The 17,736-nt window shown below is 37.5% G+C and overlaps 1 protein-coding gene across 1 annotated transcript in view; it reads left to right on the top strand.

Moving 5' to 3' along the window:
• The window catches only part of LOC132123065 (mastermind-like protein 2), a 106,884-nt gene that overhangs the window by 51,848 nt on the left and 37,300 nt on the right, over positions 1-17,736 (top strand). The window contains exon 3 of the mRNA XM_059533589.1: positions 14,782-16,035. Within this exon, the coding sequence (XP_059389572.1) occupies positions 14,782-16,035 (1,254 nt within the window). The remainder of the gene's footprint in view (positions 1-14,781; positions 16,036-17,736) is intronic.

The raw sequence follows: 17,736 nt of genomic DNA, 5'->3' as shown, positions 1-17,736 counted from the left end.
ATCAGCATACAGGAACCAAAGCTGTTTGGTTAATAGACTTTATTGTATTTATTTTTCTGTGATAGCGGTTCTCTGCCTCTCTTTTCAGTTTTTGTTTTCCTCTCTCCACTCAGAGGCTGAATGTAATTAGTTCTCATGCACATATATGCAGGGAGTTGAGTCTATGAAACACAGGTTTTCAGGGCTCCGATTTCTTGCTTCTCTGTGATTTGAAATTCCACCTCTCGGTGCTCTGCATCCCGTGTAACCGATATAAATATTATGTCTCCCTAGGAACACAAGAGTGGTGTTTTTTATTTATTTTTTTATTATTATTTATTTAGGGCATGTTTTTTGCCAGGTTGGATTTGAGATGGTTTCATATTCTCACAGGGGTGGATTACAATATGCCTGAAGGGCCTGTAGAATAGATTAAAGAGCAGGAAAGCATAGACACTCTTGCACACAAAGAGATTCGTTTGTTTGTCAAACAGGCCACAGCTTTCTCTTTAAATAGACAGTCAGTGGTCTAGAAGCTTCTGATACACAGTTTGAAGAAATCTAAGATTACAGTAAAATCTGCATTTTTTTAAAAATGGGTCATCGAATGCTACATGCACTTTCATAAGTTGTTTGAACTGAAATGTGTGTTGGCAATGTGTGTGTACACAACCAACTCTAAAGACTTTTCATTAAGACCCTAAAGAATCATATCAACTTAAGCATCCAATGACCCCTTTAATTCCTACTAAATTATAAGCAATGCAAACTTACAAATGTAAAACAATGAAATGTTTTACATTCTGCACTTTTTCTAGGTCACTTCAAAAAGTAAATATGCAACATCCCTTTGAGAAAGTATGCTCCAGCATACTTAAAAAAAGTATATTAGAAATGTGTTATGGAAATAATGGATTTGCGCGGTTGAGTCAGGTTTATGGTTCTGAAAATGTTTTAATGTATTGCTATGCAGTTGCTCGGAGTGTTTTTTACCCTGTATTTTACACCTTTGTGTTGTGTTTTAGAATTGTCCATAAAGCTAATGGATTATTAATGTCCTGGCAGACAATTACCAGTATATTTGCCTTTTTTTTAACAGATTGTGTGAGTCATGGGTCATAGCTATGAAAGTGACAATTAATTAAAGTAATGTTTTGCATTCCATGAAAATTAACAATGTGATATTAGTTATTTTGTAAGAGGTAACAATAGTACAATAACATTCCCCACGATGAGCCTCCACGTAATGCATTACACTCAGTCACTCTTTCATATGAATTCTTTGATGTATACACAGGCAGGCAGACACGGAGATAAATACACACAGAGCAGTGGCTGTAGGGAGTGCCACAGGTCTGACAGCTGCTTCCAGGTCCAGGGCTGTCACATCCTCTCATTTTGATCACGCTGAGCTTTCTATCAGTCGCACTGATCATCAGTGTGATGATCCAATTGCTAGCAGCACATGTTAGCAGCACACACACACACACACACACACACACACTGTCACATCGCAGGACAAGATTCCTCTGTTTGGTCAGCGCAAGTGACAGCCGCAAACTGAGGCACATAATAACAGATGTGCTGTACACCAGTGATTCTCAAATGATGGGTCAGGTATGTTCTGTCCCTAGATAGAAGGGAAAAACAATGCTAATTATAAAATGCAGCTAACTGTTTAATCATGCATATTTATGATTAAACGGTTAAGTTTATTTAACTTGTTAAGTTAAATATATCATATATATATATATATATATATCATAAATATATCATATATTTTTAGTGGCAAGTACACATTTCCATTGCCAACACTTAGTGTCAGATACCTTAAAGGGATAATTTGGTTATATTTGGAGATATTTGGAAGATTGACAGAATCAAACAGATCTCGGTCCCCATTGACTTCCATAGTAGGAAAAAATATATACTATGGTAGTCAATGGGGACCGAGATCTGTTTGGTTACAAACATTCTTCCAAATATCTTTCCTTGTGTTCAGCAGAACAAAGAAACTCATACAGGTTTTGAACAACTTGAGGGTGAGTAAACGATGATAGAATTTTCATTTTCATTTTTTGGGTGAACTATCCCTTTAAAGACATTGCTATTGCTACATTGCTATGCCATTGCTACAATTTCTATGCTATGACTGCTCCACAGACTTCTTGTTGCAAATTTTGCTCACACACACACAAACCTGGACCTGGAGATGGACACACACACACACACACACTCAAACTCACAAACTTACTGACACACTCAAACACGGGCTCACACACTCAAACATTCAAAAAGACTCACTCACACACAGACTCCGACACACACACACACCAAACTGGACCTGGAGGTGGACACACACAGACTCTGACACACACACACACACACACACACACACACTCACGCACGCACGCACACACACACACACACACACACACACACACACACACACACACACAGACCTGCAGATTGAGGTGGACAAAAACCAACACACACCAACCTGAACCTGGAGATAATAATAATATAATGTCTAGCCTGGTGGCTGTGATATATATAAACCTACCAACATCTGTTGCCATGATTTTTGGAATCACTGATCGCTAGAGGAAAAAAATGACGTTTTAGTCGCATAACATCGGTTAATGGAAACGCCGTCATTTCGCAATATAGTTGTTTATCGATATTTCGAAAAAAAAACAAAAGTTTTGCGTGAATCTGTAATGGAAACGCGACAGCGCTTAACATAGACTACTTTCTCAGAGTTATGTTGAGCAACAGTGTTCATTACTAACCATTCAACTCCGGATTGAATAAGCATTAAACACCGGTGATCCGTCCTCTAACTAACGCATGCTCATGTTTTGATTCAGATCGTGTTTGAAGAGGAGGGGCTAGTCGTGCGTGCCTCCGTTGTCAGTTTTGAGAGGGAGCAAGCAGCGCGCAGCTCTACAATAAAATACAATTGTACCCATATTAAATAGTTAAAAAATCGGAATCAATCCGTGGCGGTCAGCGTTGATATTGTGGCGGGCCGCCACAAATTAATGAATGTATGGGAAACCCTGCCATTTAACTGTTAACCGAGAGTAAGAATTTTTTAATATATATTTTTATATATATATATATACATACGTTTTTTTATTTATTTTTTTGCTGCAATGTTAAGGAAAATATTCTATACATATTTGGTTAAGGTACAGGGGCGTGTCGATACATGCAGCCACACATGCCAACAGATATATTTCACTGTGCTAGCACCTTCTCCACTTTCACTTAACTGAAGTAATAAAGGCAACACGATGACAAAAGCCAATATTGGATTCATGGTTATTAGAGAGTGAATCCGTGAGTGAAGGTATTCAAATTCTGAATGGGTTATAGCCTAGAAGAGCGCTCCAGCTTATAATCATTAAAAAGTTGTCAATCAACCCAGTTCTTTACGATCTCTACACTACTGCACAATTCATCACTTATTCACATCGTGTGTACGTTTATTTATTCTAATGAGAGGATTCGGAGCGTGCACAACTCAGAAACACTGAACAAAACTCCTGCTTTATGAGCGGTGAGTGGATTCTGACTAATACACCTCTGATTTGCTATTGCGTTCATGCAATCAACAGATATGTCTGGGATTAAAACTAGACCATTTGTGCACTGTGAGTTCAGCTGTTTGGAGTGATGCATGTTCGGGGGTTTTAGGACAATTTTAGCAACCAAATGAAGTATACTTCAAAAGTTATGTGTTTGGCTTTATGCATACTGTACACAAAGCATTTCTGTCAAAAGTGAACTATATTTCAGGCTTTAGCCATAATAAACATATGCACCCCATAGGGCTGCACGATTAATCGCATGTGATTGTCTGCATGTCTCATCAGAAAAAATGGTTCTGTGATTAGCGATAAATGTCCATCAGCTGCTTTCAAATGGAGCCGCACTTAATATCGCTCAATAATCACTCAATATCGCGTTCATAGCCGCATACGATTTATCTGCGATTATGAATGCAATATTGCGCAGCTAGTCAGTGAACTACAGCTTCCCATCACACTAGATGTGGACTGACATTGCTCAGAAGTCAGATGTTGGTTGAAAGTGAAAACCCAACCTCTGTTTGGTGTCAAACTCTAGCATAAATACTCCAAAAACAGTATTACAAACTTCACTTATTATAAACAAGATTTATTTCTGTCATAAATTTTAAAAAGTTCTTATTGAGATTAACAGAGATGTTGATGGTTTATTGAAAATAATAGTTTAGTTTGACGTCACCATTATGGTGATCAGTACTTAGGCAGCATGACTCTTTTCAGTGTTAATGTTCTTTTAGCTGCTGTAAATATATTTGTTACAACAAAAACAGTGAGAGAAAGATGTCATTAGGTAATGTTGGTTGCTTGCTGATATTAAACATTTCTTAATTTAACAATCTGATCAACTGTTTTTATCAGGAGTCTATTCTATGCTACTAATTTTAAATTAGTGACTATAGCAGATGTGTTGCAATACACAAGGTCTTGCCGATTTATGTCACTTTTTTTTTCAGAGACCTCAAGAATTAGTGTAAGAATCTCAACAATGGCGACATGCTTCATGCCGCAATGCATTCTGGGTGCTACGGATTAGTTTTGCATGATGTACCCAGAATACATTGCAGCATGAAGCATGTCACCATTGTTGAGATTCATACACTGAATCTTGATGTTTGTGTGACAAAGCAATTTTTTTTCTTTTTTTTTTAATCCTTGAAATTATCTGCTTTAAAATTGGCTGGGTGTCAGGCTGTTGACCCATTGAGTCACTTTAATAAATAATACTTAAGTAACACCACACATTAGCTTGGATGAAAACAGGTAACCAGACCACATATATGGTGACATAGCAATCATCAGCAAGCAACCAGCACCATCGAACCACATGTTCTCTTGCTGTTTTGGCCACAATAAAGATGACAGCAGCTAAAGAACAACACTGACAAGTTAAGTGTCAAATTGCACAACTAAAGCCAACACTTATCACCATTATGGTGACATCAGACTAAACTATTACTTTTAAACAGACATCAACATCAACATTTAAACATCTGCTTAAATCTTAATTAGAAGGTTAGGGGATAATGTTCTAATAATGTTATTGCTAAACATTTTAGAATGTTTTTTGTGAATGTTATCCTATCTTTTGAGAGAACATTTTGGGAACAAAATTAAACTACCCGCTAAAAACATTGTTAGAACAATCCATGAAAATGTTCTTAGAACATTTTAGAAAAAAAAAAAAAATTTAGCTGGGAAGTGCCGCTCCATTTGAAACCAGGTGGTGGACATTTACTGCTAATCACAGAACTGGCTTTATTGACAAAGACACGCATGACAATCGCATGCGATTATTCGTGCAGCCCTAGCACCCCAGTACTATGCATTTAATATTCCTAAATCTGAGAATGTAGACAGATTGGTAATATTTATCTATTTGATGGCTTTATTTTTAACTGAACTGAAATTTTATTTGGATCTACTGTAGCTCCATCTGATGGTGTTTAGCTAATAATCAACTTATTAATGGACTATTAGGTTGCATTTGGGAGATATAAAGCTGCAATTGGGAACAGAAACAAGGGGGAAAAAACATTGAAAAGCTTTAATGCTTAAACTTCAAACCAACAGCTCAACATTTTTTTAGGTCTACTGTGAAATGGTTTATAGCCATTCATTTCCATTATTCCTAAACAAGAATATCCTTGTCTAATATAACTGTGGCCCAGTGGAGCAGTTACTTTACAACATTAATCAGCTGTTGTGTTCATTTTCAGCAAGAGCAGTGTCACACGTGTGATACCTCGAAGCCTTCGCACAGTTTGTGCTGAGAGCCGTTTCTTCTCCTCCCTCCAGGAGTCACTTTCAAAGTGATCCAGAGCTTCTGAGCTCATTAAAGCTTAATCAGAAAATCTATTTTCAGGTCACTTGTCGCTCTGTCAGGAGGATTTCCAATGAATAGAGGCCACTGTTTCTTTGCAGCCCCTTGCCAAAATGAACACGCAACTATTATCAGACCATCTGAAGTGTATTTGGCATACAGACAAGAAACATCAGGTTCCTCTCTACCTTAATATGTTACATCTGGTTAGTGACAGTTATATGTGTCACCATGTGAATATTTTAGAAAAATGACTTATTTAATCTAGCGAGGGACTGTAAAAGGCAGTGACACACATGGTGCTTACTTGGGTCTTCTCTTAAAATGGGACACAGTTCTTCACTGGCTAATGTTTGGCTTTGGGTTTTGAAAATTGAGAGGATAAGATACACAGAGAAAATTGTACTATTGTGTTTTATAATTGTACAACACTCTTTATGAAATATCAACAGGGAAATAATCCACTGTTTACATGAAGAAAGGGACATGAAGAAAGATTCTGGAGTGTTGCAATACTGTTCAGTCCTCTAATATAAATAATGTTGAAGGAGGTGGCAAAGAGTTTGTGAAAGCACAGAAAGATTCACTGATGTTGCATAAAAACCCTGGCTGGTCGTGAAGTGCTGTTCTGTGTTGTATCAATTTAGCAATCAACAGTATTGCTCCTACTTATGGTTGAGTGTTACATTTGCATGAAATCTGTCCAGCACTGTGTGTGAATGATAAATGATAGCTCAGATGTGTGCACTTGCCATCAAATAAAACAAGTGGAAACATCTTGTGGTCCGTGGAGCAGTATTGGTTATTCAGTGGCTGATAACCTTAATTGGCAACACTGCCTCTACATACATTTTTGCAAAACTCCAAAACATTACCTACAGAGTCAATTCAAATAACTTGTATTGCATTTTAATACAAAAAGTATGATTACAAGGATAAATTATTGTAAAGACTTATTTCTGCATGGCTCTTTGCACAATATTGTGCATCACATAACCAGCTGAATATGTATAATATAATTTTGATATGCACTGCATAATACAATGAGAATAGCAACTGTGACATACATACACTCAAAATGAAACAAACATGTATTTTAAAAAGAAATATGTACTCAGAATTCATGGCAAAAGAGAGAAAAAAAAGACAAATTATTGGACAGTTCATCAGCTTAGCCAAAATATTCTCCTAATGTAAAGTCTATCTATGACCAGCCATAGATTTCTCCACTCAAATTGTCCAGGTCAACATAATTTATTAACAACTCAACAAAAGTTCTAAAACATAAATAAGCTTAGCCGGTAGCAAGTTGATACCGTAAGGGTTCAACACCCCCCAATATATCATGTTCAAATTTGCAACATCATAAAGACATAACAGACATACAGACATAAATAGTCATTTAAAACAGTGAAACCGGCCAGCTCCTAGTACCAGCTATGACAACAGTTTTCCAACTCTGGCACAAACCATCATTGCCATCTAACAACAGCTACAACAACTGTATCCAAAGCTGGCACAAACCACCATTGCCGTCTCCAAGAAAGAAATCACAGCCACCCACCTGGCATTCAGCGTGCACGCTTCCATTACTCCAAAGCTAATTCCATGCCATTCATAAATTATGCAAGACTAGAAACTACCATACTCACCCTACCAAACAGGACTACCACTAAAACAAATCCCATAGACTTAGAATGAAGAAGGTTCATGAAGAAGGTTGGTTTGCTGCTCTTAGGGTATGTTTTCGCAACAACGACTTTTTCTTTTGCGTTCTTCAAAGGTTTCATGTACAGCTGACATCATCATCAAGACAATCCCCATTCAAATAAACCCACAAGAATGATTAAAAATGCTGTATTATGCATGCCAGGCCAGTAGTTGGCAGTGTCACTTTGTAAAGAAGCCTTACGCACCTGTGGACATTAGTGTTGGGCGATATGGTCATTTTTCAAATCGTCATATCGTCAGCCCGTGAGATCGACGATACACGATCTTATCGTGCATGGGTGGAGCAAGAGAGAGACTCTTTGTTCTTGTGTTTTAAACCGTGCAGGTGCGTGAGAGAGCCTATGGAATCACCAATTATTGAAAAAATATACTTTAAAACATACTGATAAACTAATGTTAAATATAAAAATACTGTATTTAAAACAGCTACATTCATATATATAGTCGGACACAACTGTCATATCGTGCGTCCTGTGACAATTTGCCGCATCTGTGTGAGGAAGTTATCAGTCTAAATGTTCTGCATAATCAGTCAACGGTGTAAATCAATATTAGATTTCATTTAAAGTCCAACAGTTTAACACTAATATTGGGCATAAACAAACAAGTTAAATATAAAGTATTTAAAACAGGTAAGTTCATATATTTGGAGTAAAGTTGAATTGAACTGATGCATCAGTCATACAGCGCTCCGGACCGCGCACCTCATGACGAGTCTGATGCACCGCCACAGAAACAAGAATGAGATGCATTCTAACATAACTGTGGCATTAAACTCAGTTAGTGAGGGCTCGTTTAAAATAGTGCACACATATAGGCCGTTCAGATTACTTGTTTAAGTGCAATGAAACACCTAATATCTGCAGACGATGTACGTCTGTTTGTGGATGGTGACTTTTAGTAACGGCCAAAACTCTGTATTTTGCATGCATCACATTATAGTGTGGTGTGCATGAAAATAATAACAAGGCGGCAGAGCGAACTTATCCATAGTGGTTCTCACGTAGTCCTTCTACGTCATCACCACATAGTGAGTGTTGTAAGTGATAAGTCTAATAGAAGGTCTACGTGAGAACCACTATGGATGATAAGTTCGCTCTGCCGCCTTGTTAATATTTTGTCTTTATTTGTAACGCCAAGAAAGAGTTAATCTGTCATGTATGAGAAGAGCGTGTTGTCGTGTAGCAGCCATTAAATGTGTGGGACACCAACTCCTCGTTTTCTATCTCTTTCATTTCATGGATTTAACGAGTTATCAGAGTCAAGGCGGACAGTTTCAGTGACTACAGGCTCTAATCCTCCTGCGCTCGCACGCGCCGTGTGTGTGTGTGAAATGCGATGCTGAAATGAAATAGCTGGGCAGTTTTATTTTAATAAGCAGCCTAATAAAAATAATAGTTATTATTATTATAATCTAATACATTAATAGGAAAATGAGCCTAATATCATCTTGATTATCGACAGAGAAATCTGCTTATGTCGATATCTCTGACTATCGTCGATACACGATACTATCGTCTATCGGCACAACCCTAGTGGACATACGCATTCCTGTAGACTAACTATTCCAGACCTGTATTAACTATTCCTTTAAATATACATCACTGTTTTCACAAATTTGTGCTTTTTGTAGTTTTCACAGTACAGTGACTGGGAGGGGACATGTTCGGTTCACTTAGTTTTGTCATGGCCACGTCATATTAAATGGATAGTTCACCCAAAAATGAAAATGTGATTTTTATCTGCTTACCCCCAGGGCATCTAAGATTTAGGTGACTTTGTTTCTTCAGTAGAACACAAACCAAGATTTTTTACTGAAACTGTTGCAGTCTATCACTCTTATACTGTACGTGTAAGTGGATGGGAATCACGGTAAAAACATACATAAAGCCAAATTAAACCATGCGGCTCGTGATGATACACTAATGTGTAAAGACGCAAAATGATCGGTCTGTGCAAGAAACTGAACAGTATTTATAAAAACAAAATGTAAACTCTGATTCACGCAATGTCCGAACTGTTAGAACTCTCTTGAGCACGTTCTCAAGCAGGCACGTGACCGCCACATATCTCTCAAGTGGACCATTGACACTCCTAATTGAGATTGTAGATAGAGTGTTAATGGTCCATCTGAGAGATAGATGATGGTAATGCACATACAAGTCTGAAATCTGCCATAAAGCAAGAAGAAGAAGATGCCTCATGCACCTGCTTGAGAACACGCTCAGGAGGACATGCTCAATAGAGTTCTAACAGTTTGGGCATTGCGTGAATCAGAGGTGAAAAATGATATAAATACTGTTCAGTTTCTTGAACAGACTGATCGTTTTGTGTCTTTACAAATCAATGAATCGTTTTAGCCATGATTCCCATCCACAGGCATTATAAGATGGATAAACTGCGACAGTTTGAGCTAAACATCTTGGTTTGTGTTCTATTGAAGAAACAAAGTCACCTACATCTTGGATGCCCTGGGGGTAAGCAGATAAACATCAAATTTTCATTTGTGGGTGAACTTTCCCTTTAATTCATGGGATGTGATAAAATGTTATGGCCTCAAGATAATTTTGTCAAGGTAACGACATCCTTATGTCATGGTCATACAATGTAAAGTCATGGCCTTGAGATCCTATGTTGAGAGAACAACATCCTTTGCTCATTATCAAGACTTCTTATGTAGAGGGAACAACATATTTTTCTCAACAAACTTGTGTGACTATAGCAACCTGATATTACCAGAAATGGATAAATATTTTCTTTTGAATGTTTCGTTTCATTAACATTTTAAAACTATGCAAATTAAGCGAAACACCGCTAGTGTTAATAATTTTGGAGAAAATACATGGAGATGATAACAGCATCATTTTCAACAACCTGCACTTTGATAAACCCATTTTAAAAAGTTAGCATTTTCAGTCTCCAAAACTGTATTTTATGTGAATAAACTGCCACATTTTTACATTTGTTTAAGCTGAAAATAGTCTCCCATAAAGTATCGGTTGGTCTCCTAACCTGGTTGTGTTTCCCAAAAACATTGATAGCCAGTTATGGTTGAAAAGCTTTGCCATTACATACAGTAGTTCAACATTTCTGATTTTACCACAGCTGTAGTTGCAAACTTGGAACTACAGCTCTCATTAAAAAAGTAAACTGCCTGTGGTTAGAAGCATAGTTTCATGTCATTATGAGATGTGGGCATAGATCATGATGCACAATACAGCATGATAATATGCAGTATATTCTATATCCTATTTAAATATGTACTGACACATTTTACTCTATATTTTAGCATGCCAACAATCAGTTGCGTATTTGAAGAGTGTGCACTGTGCATGTGTGTAAATGTGTAAGGAAACCTCAGAGTATGATGTAAGGAGAATCTGCAATTAATCCAACATCAAATAAAACATAAAAGGAAGGCCTTCTGTTGTTCATGTTAATAAACTATAATATTCTGACATGAATTCTGATATTGAATCAATTAATTAGCAGAAGTTATTATTCCACAACCTGCACACAGCTTTATTAAAGACAGTCTTATATTGTTCAGCCAACATGGTTCAAATGACGGTAGGTGAGCCCATGTCAGTACAGAAACGGTTGTCACTAGCGAGTTAATTTCTAAATGATGCATCATACCATGGTAGTTAAGCTGTGTGTTACGTCGTTGTACAGTAAATGCATCCCCAGGTACACAGCAAAATCTCCAGTGTTAATTTAACACTCTGAGTGTGGACACATATAAACACTGAAGCAGTGTTAAAAGTAACACTGAAGCAGAGTTGAAGTTAATGAGATAATTAAGAAGTTAAATGAGTTATGATTGACCATTATTGAAGACACCTGATGTTAACAAGCAGAATCACCAAACAAGAAAATCACAATTTGTGTGTCACCATTGTAGTGGTCAGTGTTTGCTTTAGTTGGGATCTTGGCTTGTAACTTTTTCTTTTTCAAATTTGTGTGTCAAGCCAAGAGCAAAAATCCTCCGGGGGTGATAATTATGTTTTAATGTAATCGTTGCGTGATCTTAATCACTTAACTCATTTACAGTCTCTTCTTATCGATTGTAACAGCTTTGATTCCACATAAAAGAGTCTGTATTTTCTATACATTTTGTAAGCATCTCTTGCGAATCTGTGATTCTGACTTTAAGTTTTTTTTATTAAAGAGTTTTATTTGTAGGCACACACAGATAACAAGAATCCGCAAATGAATCTCAACAACGGTGACAAACAGCATATTCAGATAAACAGATCTACTCTGAACATCACAAAACTAGATACTAAAAATTCACATAAAAACAGCAAAAATAAAATAAAGTTAGAATAAAAGGTTAAATAGACAGTTCAGCTCATAATTTATTCATGCTGCAATGCATGATGGGAGCCATGGATGAGTTTTATTGGCTACAACATGCTTTTTTGATGGTCACCGTTGTTGTGATGCTCACGATCATTCTTGATGTATGCGTGTCTAAAATAAAGAACTCTTTCTTTATGTAGAACTAACTTTTAAAAACATGTCATATAATGGCAAAAATGCTGGTTCACTTTTTTATCCGCCTAATTTATGTACACAGTAAAGAAACCTGAACCCAGGCATTCAGGTCACACATGACAATTAGTCCAAACAAAAATCAATACCATTAGATTGCCTTTGCTCTGGTCTGTCTGTATGTTATTACTCAGTTACCACAGCCACACAAAATCTAAAGGTAATAACTGAAGGGCCAAGATCCCAACTAAAGCAAACACTGACCACTATAATGGAGACACACAAATTGTGATTTTCTCGTTTGGTGATACTGCTTGTTAACATCAGGTGTCTTCAATAATGCTCAATCATAACTCAATTAACTTCTTAATTATCTTATTAACTTCAACTCTGCTTCAGTGTTTATATGTGTTCACACTCCACATTAACACTGGGGATTTTGCTGTGTAAAACTGGTCTATTGACTGGTTTTGAGGGGGTTTTGGGCAACACATACTAACAGCCTAGAAACTTCATAGGAACCACAAAACAACACACAAGCATTGATGTCCAGCCTAATTCAAATCTTGCTCCATCACAGTGAAGTTGTTTGAACATACACAAATGCATGTCATATGTTATCTGTAACCTGGTTGACAATGGGAAAATAATTTTATACTGATGTCAACATGCCATTCATAGCTAATTTAAATATCTAACTGGCTTTTGAGAGATGGAGATGAGGGTGATGAGTGGTGAAGGCATAAAACATCCCAGCCCAGTAATATTTCCAGTAAACGGAAATGCCTCAAATTTTCCGCTACAGCGAAAACTGCACCACAGTCACCCGTCCCTGCGCTGATAATGAAGTTGGGTTGAACACACATCTCTCTCTGTAGGCAATAATGTCAGATGGTGTTTAAATAACTATGCATATCCATGTGCAGGCAATATTGCAGCTGGGTGGAAACAGTGTTGGTTAGGGTGGATTTGGTCAGCACCTACATCATGATTATTCTGTCTGATAAATTATATTTATAATTTCTTCTTCATAAAACTCAAATGTGCAGATGTTGAGACAATTTCTACCTGATTTGAAATTTTGTTGGTGTGACAATATAGTCAGGTTTATTCATTTGTATATACGTGAATATTGCTTATTACATTAGGCTACACCAGAAATACACACACACACACACACACACACATATATATATATATATATATATATATATATAGTGTTCATTTTAGTAAATGTTTAAGCTACCTGACAAAATATGTAACTCTAGAATTATGCCTTAATATAAAGTAAATGTTTCTATATACTAAATATTGTTCTACATTTGCATCTATAACGTTACTTCTGAATTATTGTTCAAGCCTAATTTACATAAAATAAGACTTTAGGAACAAAGGGAACAGTTTCACACAAGGAAAATGCTATCTTTACAACAAACAAACAGTGGGAAATGTAATTCATGCAAATGAGGGACACAGATAAAGCCTTCTTTTGTCTAACATCAATCTAATGGCTAAATTTATCCACACAGTTAATACCAGGTTTTGAGACAATAGTTCTTGGGAGTATTTTAATTATTTTTTGTTCAGCAAATGTTGGCCTGCTGCTAGTAAAACAGGTGGATTACTGAAGATGCAGGGATATTCATGATATGATTTAGATTGGGTCTCATTAACTGTAGCGGTGTACGTACACACATATTTGTGCGTAAAACCTCTGTGGAAATATTTCCACACAGAAATTTATTTATCAGTAAGCCTGCAAATGGTAACTAACCAACAAACACAAATGCAAAAATCACTTGTAGTTTAATTAGAATTATAGGATGTGTTAAGAAAATATGTATATGTATGAATAACAGAATAACTACCTGACCCTAAAATAGGTGTTGTTTCACAATAACAAAACAGATCATAGCAGTGACAGGTGCTGCATAAAAATATAGTTGATCACATCAAGTCTAGGCCTCTATAAAAGTTGTTTATTGTATTTCAGCTGGTTTTGAGATTAGCAAAGAATTACTCCAAGATCGTGTTATGCATGCTCTCAGGGCAAAAGCACATCTTTAGAGAGCAATCCGCTTGCAGAGAGTGATGAATGGCTGTACAGAAGATTGCTTGTGCATGTACTATGCTAAGTACTAACTGTGGGCATGAGCTCCTTACTGTAAATGAATCTAGATTAATCTACATTCACAAGGGTATAGTCAAATGTATGTATGTAATCACTTGTTGTGAATCTGGCAAAAAGTTTAAAAAATATATATATTTAAAAAAATGCATGTGAGCTTTCTATGTGCACAACTTGCATGGAATCATTAGAAAATTAATCCAAATGTCTAGCACATGGATTCTTAGTAAGTAGGAGTTTAACCTATATCTGTAGATATTACCCTATAAGTGCCATGTGGGAAATTATGTTAAATCTAATGAGTCTCTTTTGAAATACAAAAAAGGACATCTGAACAAGGCTAAAGAGTCTCAGCAGTAAACTGCAAAACTGTATACATTTTCGCAGAGATAATTCACCCATGAACAGATTTGTTATACACTAGTTTTAATTGGTTTGAAACATCTAGAGTATTTTAATAAGAGTTCATTAAACCTGACTTATAAAACATTTGTTAAATAAAATTGACTTTCTATTCTTTGCATTTTCAGCAGGGACTGAGGAGAAAGATTGAAGCGCAGTCTCCTGGGTATACATCAAAGCAGAATGGCCTCTCCTGTGGGGCATCAGGGTCCGACTTCAAGCGCCTCCGCATGGAACCCAGCTCTATTCGACCTGGTTCCTGTGCTTTGGCATCAGGGCAGAATCAAAGATTGGTAGGGGATGCCAACCAGGGTAACAGCCTTCAAAGAAAGGACACCTTCATGATGCCTCATGGAGTTGGCAGTGATTTATTCAACATAACTCTAAGGGATATGAAGAAGGAACCAACTGAAGTTCAGACCTGTGGCCAGTCGTCCACAAATCTTTCGACGTTGACGTTTGATTTCAAAGACGAAGTAAGTGGACAGATTGACCCAGAGCTCCAGGATTTGTTCGATGAGCTCACAAAGACCGTGCCATCACTCAATGATCTAGAGCTGGAGAAGATGCTAAAGCAAGACGATAACTTTGGTCTAGATCTGGGTCGACCCAATTCAGGTGGAGAGGCCCCTCCTTGTATTCACCTGGATAAGCCAATCAAGACAGAGTACTCACCAGATTTTAGCCAGGCAGCTAGAAGCTCTCCTCAACTAAGACCAGCCTCTGCCGGAACTTCCTTCTCCATGGCCAACACAACTTTATCCACCTCATCCACCACTTCAGGACACCATGGACCTACTGGCGGTTCCTCTCGAGGTCTTCCATCATGGCCTGAGATGTCACATGCTGAGCAGCTAAAACAAATGGCTGCTAACCAACAGCAGCCCAACTCAATGCTCCACAACCACCAGCAGACTCAAGCAGGAGGGGTTAGGAACTGGCCTTCTGCCTCGGGTGTCCACCGAACCCCTGGCTCTTTTAATCAGGAGACTCTTTCAGGTAATGCTTCCCTTTCTCAGCAGAGACTCAGCGCTCAGAATGCTGGTCAGGCCAAAGTCATGTCCAACTGTTTTCTCAACCCCAATGAATTCAACCCATCCCATCACATGGACACAAAGGTTCTCAGCACTAAGCCGATGCTGCATTTCAGCCCTAAAGCACCACCTTCCACCATAGCCCAACAAATACCCATCATGGCTGCACCACCAAACAAAACAACCATGCAACAGCAGCCATCTACAGCAGGCCAGGGCATGCACTTTCAGAACTGTCAACTTCCCATGCAGCCATCTGCCTGCCTACAAACTAAGCCTCTAAGTCAAAGGCCTCCATTCAGTCAACATGGTGCTGGAATCCATTTCAAAATGGCACATCAGCGACAGGTAATAAGTGTTTATTATCCTTTTAACAGCTGTTGCTTGTCAAACTGTACGATATGTTTCCAGTGACTTCTTGGGTAATAGCCATGACACACTGGGACTCATTCCCTAACTGTTAAGGGTGTAAGTATTAGGGTTGGGAATTGAAAATCGAGGTCAGGAATCGGATACTTGTTGTCAAATTCAAATTTTCCGCCTATCGATTCCTATGTGCTTTTTTTTTCTTCATCTGTGAGGACCAGACCTAGCGATCTGCCAGGAGCTTGCTCACTAATCTAAGCCCTTCAAAGTTTTGCTACATTTGCGGTTAGAAGCCAAAAAAATAACTATGTTACAAGAGAGGTGTCACTACCAACATGAGAAAGCACTTTGATCTAATAGATCATTAAAGAACTACAATAATGTACAGTATTTGAAAAATATCGTGTTTTTTTATCATTAAAGCATATCAACACATTCTGTTATGCCAAATGCACAAAATATTGATCTTTAAAATAGCTTCATATGACCCCTTTAAAGAGTCCAGTTTTTATGTAGCATGTTGATTTTTTTTTCATGGTATTCAGCTCCACTAAATGGTTTGCAAAAAAAGAAACACATGAAAAATGTTTAATATCATTATTCAATCACATCAGAATCAATAAAATTAAAACAAAACCCAAACCTAATCTTGAGTGAGTCATTGAATCATTCATTCATAAATTATATGTGATTTTTTTTTTAGTTGTCCAATGTTTTTTCTTCAGAATCATTAGAGAACCACAACTTCCATTGAATCAAATTTATTTGTAAATCAGATCGAATTGATTTAAATAATTAAAAAAAATCATTCCTAAGACAAAATCTAAACATACTGGTTAGCTGGACATACTCTCAGGCTAAAGCTCATCTATAGGAATTGCCATGCTCTGTTAGCTAAGAGTGACGAATTGTTGAGAAATATGGCACAATTGTTACTGAAAGCTACTATGATATGTCAAATCTTCTGTCAAATAATTAGCTTTGCTTCATTTTCCATTTAACACTCTATCACATTTTCTCTGTACAGGGCAGGTTGTTCTTGACACAATGGAGTCATAGTGTCAAAACCACACACCCTGCTTTCTTTCCATCTGTCAGCGTGTTGTGTTAGCCGTTAGCATTCTGCCAAATGCTTTAAACTCAACGGCGCTGCACTTAGGCCTGTTTTTCCTTTTTGTTTTTCAAGATTGTTGTTTGTGTCTAGGCGGGTGCAGGGTGCCTTGAATTTGTATATTCCCTCAAAGCAGTTTGACGGTAGCCCCGACTTGTTGGAGCATGGTGGATTAACATGCGAAACTTCTAATTTTTCCGCCTGTCACAGTCACTTGCTGTCAGGGCATATATGCACACAGCGGGATTTGCTAATTGGAGGTTGTTAGCTGCAAGGGACAAGTTACAGTAATCTGCTTAACCCAATGCCAGAGGTTTGACCACTGATTTGTTATGATTTGAGAGCTTTAGAACATCCCCCTTTTCAGTTTCATACAGTATCTCTTGACTCTCTTTGTGGGAAACGATAACAAGAACCACACAAGAGGAGTCATCCTTAGCCTCTCCAGAAGAAGGGGGGAGAGCGTGGAAAGACATGCTTGATTTTGACATAAAGATATCTCTTTTTGCAGCCATTGATGGGAGAGTTGTTAAGGTTCTTTAAGGTCCCAATTTCCCAATGGACAATAATCT

This window comes from Carassius carassius, chromosome 41, assembly GCF_963082965.1.
Source record: "Carassius carassius chromosome 41, fCarCar2.1, whole genome shotgun sequence".
NCBI classification, from domain to species: Eukaryota; Metazoa; Chordata; class Actinopteri; order Cypriniformes; family Cyprinidae; genus Carassius; species Carassius carassius.
The sequence above is the reverse complement of the archived record's forward strand: the minus strand, read 5'-3'. Positions and strand labels throughout refer to the sequence as shown.